The sequence below is a fragment of the Aplysia californica genome, unplaced genomic scaffold (genome assembly GCF_000002075.1).
Source record: "Aplysia californica isolate F4 #8 unplaced genomic scaffold, AplCal3.0 scaffold00001, whole genome shotgun sequence".
In the NCBI taxonomy this organism is placed as follows: domain Eukaryota; kingdom Metazoa; phylum Mollusca; class Gastropoda; order Aplysiida; family Aplysiidae; genus Aplysia; species Aplysia californica.
This window is the reverse complement of record NW_004797271.1, coordinates 1,142,755-1,145,220: the sequence shown is the minus strand read 5'-3', so window position 1 is coordinate 1,145,220 and position 2,466 is coordinate 1,142,755. Positions and strand designations below refer to the sequence as shown.

Below are 2,466 nucleotides of genomic sequence, written 5' to 3'. Positions count from 1 at the left end.
CCTCATTCCATACTCCCTCACATTCCTCTCTTTCCTCATTTTATACTCTCTCACATTCCCCTCTTTCCTCATGCGCTCATATGACCTTATGCAGTTGTGAGCAGCGTAAAACAGTTACCAACGAAAACTTATTTCCTCATTTTACACTCCCTCACATTCCCCTGGTTTGTTTTCTCTCCCAGGTGATGAAGATGATGGGCATGAGTAACGCTGTCCATTGGTGTGCCTGGTTTGTGACCACCTTCCTACAGATGACCATCTCCGTTCTCATACTGACCATCCTGCTCAAGATGGGCAACGTCCTGCCTCAGTCCAACGTGTTCATCATCTTCCTGGTCCTACAGATCTACATCTGTGCCATCATCTCTTTCTGGTGAGTAGGGGTGGCAAGGGTTGGTTTAGTGTAAGTAAGTGGTTTTCTTTTTCAGCACTTGCAACATGAATGGATCATATAAGTGTTGAAGATTGAAGGTGCTACTAGAGAGTAACATACATAGAAACGAATGGGGAGAGGTAAGAACAACAGATGTTTGATTGGAAAGTAGAAAAGAAGGAACAAACAATACCAAAGCACCAACCAACCACCCACGGAATGGGGGAAGGAAGGAGAGACTTTGTCATGCCCTTCCAATGTGTTAGTTAATCATTATCCTCGTCTTTCAGAAGTATCTGTCCAGTTGTCCCTTTCTGGTGAGGGATAAAACTGTGAAAAAAAAAAATACCCAAACCAATCTGTGGGGTCAAGGCAGCCTCCTCCAAATGGCCTAAACTGTGTTGATGGGGGCATAAATCGTTTACAAATTACAAATTGATTTTCAGTGTGTAGGGTACAAAGTAGTACCTCAAATTAAAGTTTTACCATCTTTCTGGTTCTACATTTCTTCTAACATCTATTTCTTGTGAGCAGTAAAACAGCTCATAAAAAAGACTCTGTCACATGTATGCGTGTGATACTGACTGAAGAAGTTTTCAGTGGTCTCCTGTCAATGTCTGTGTAGGAGTGGTTGTGGTCTTTGTTGCTGTTGCACGCAGATGATTTGAGTTCAATTCCCTAGTTAGGAAGCTGATAATTTAGTATCTCAGTCTGTCTGCTGGGATTTAGGTGAATTTTGCCCTGATGGGCAGAGTGGAAACGGCTGTCTCCTAAATGGCCTAAATTGTTCTAATGGGTAGGTAAAACATTTACAAATCACTGTCAAACCGGCTCAAAGAGCCACCTCTCCAAGACAATCACTTGTACAAATCACCACTTCCCACTCCACTCCCCCCCACCTTGTGTTACTGAATTATCAGAATGGCACTGTTCAAGACATCCACCTGTTTAAGACAACCGCTTTTCTCCTCTACAATGAGCGGTGTTCAAGGACAATTTCAAGTGTACAGAGTGATATCCCATATTTGTATCCTATTTCTCCCCTTGTGATACTGAATTATCATAATGACTCTGCTCAAGATATCCACCTATTTTTTAGTTTTAGTAAGAGTTTTACAGCACTTGCAACACAATAAGGTCATATAAGTGCCAAAGATTAGAGATGTTACAAGATAGTAACATGCACAAAAAAGAAGGAGGAGAGATCAGGATGATAGATGTTTGATAGGAAGGAAGGAGCAAACTACACCAGAGCACCTGCCAACCACCCACATCCACCTGTCTACGGCAACCACTTTTCCTCTCTGCAATGACGGGCGGTCTTGGACGATTTCAAGTGTACAAAGCGATATTCCATATTTGTTTCCCATTCTCCTCTTCCCCAGCTTTCTGATCAGTGTGCTTTACTCCAAGGCCAAGGTCGCAGCGGCGTGTGCGGGCATCATCTACTTCCTGTCGTATGTCCCGTACATGTACATCGCCATCAAGGAGGACATCGCAGGGGACAACATCTCTGGAGTCTGGAAGACCTTAGCTGTGAGTGATGGGGAGGAAAAGTACTCTTTGATTTTCTGACAGAGTTATTTTTTTCTTTCCTACCAGACAATTTGCTTTAAATTATCTATGAACAACATTTTTGTGGCCATTTTTTTTCATTTCTGACTGTAATTGTCTCCCAATGTCCCTCCATCTATGTCTATGCCCCGCATTTTCCCTGTATGTCCCACACGTCTGTCTCTTTCTCTCTCTCTCTCTCTCTCTCTCTCTCTCTCTCTCTCTCTCTCTATCTCTCTCTCTATCTCTCTCTTTCTCTGCCTCTCTCTCTTCTCTCATCCACTCTCTCTCTCTCCAGCCAATATCTCCCGCTCTCCCCCACCTCCCTCTCTCTCTCACACACATACACACACAAACAAACAAAGAAACAAATACACAAACACACACAAACAAACAAATACACACACACACATCACAAACACACGCGTGGCAACTTCCATTGCTCTAAAGCAGCAACACACACGCATTAATCATCCTAACAAATCAAATAATTCATTTGACCTGCAACAACCCCACAACGTTTATTTAGTTCCGCATTA

The 2,466-nt window shown here is 42.9% G+C and overlaps 1 protein-coding gene across 1 annotated transcript in view; it reads left to right on the top strand.

Annotated features, from left to right (window-relative positions):
• The window catches only part of LOC101857153 (ATP-binding cassette sub-family A member 2), a gene marked incomplete in the record, with an annotated part of 66,441 nt that overhangs the window by 31,807 nt on the left and 32,168 nt on the right, over positions 1–2,466 (top strand). The window contains 2 exon segments of the mRNA XM_013079980.2: positions 183–373; positions 1,759–1,909. Coding sequence (XP_012935434.1) covers positions 183–373; positions 1,759–1,909 — 342 coding nt within the window.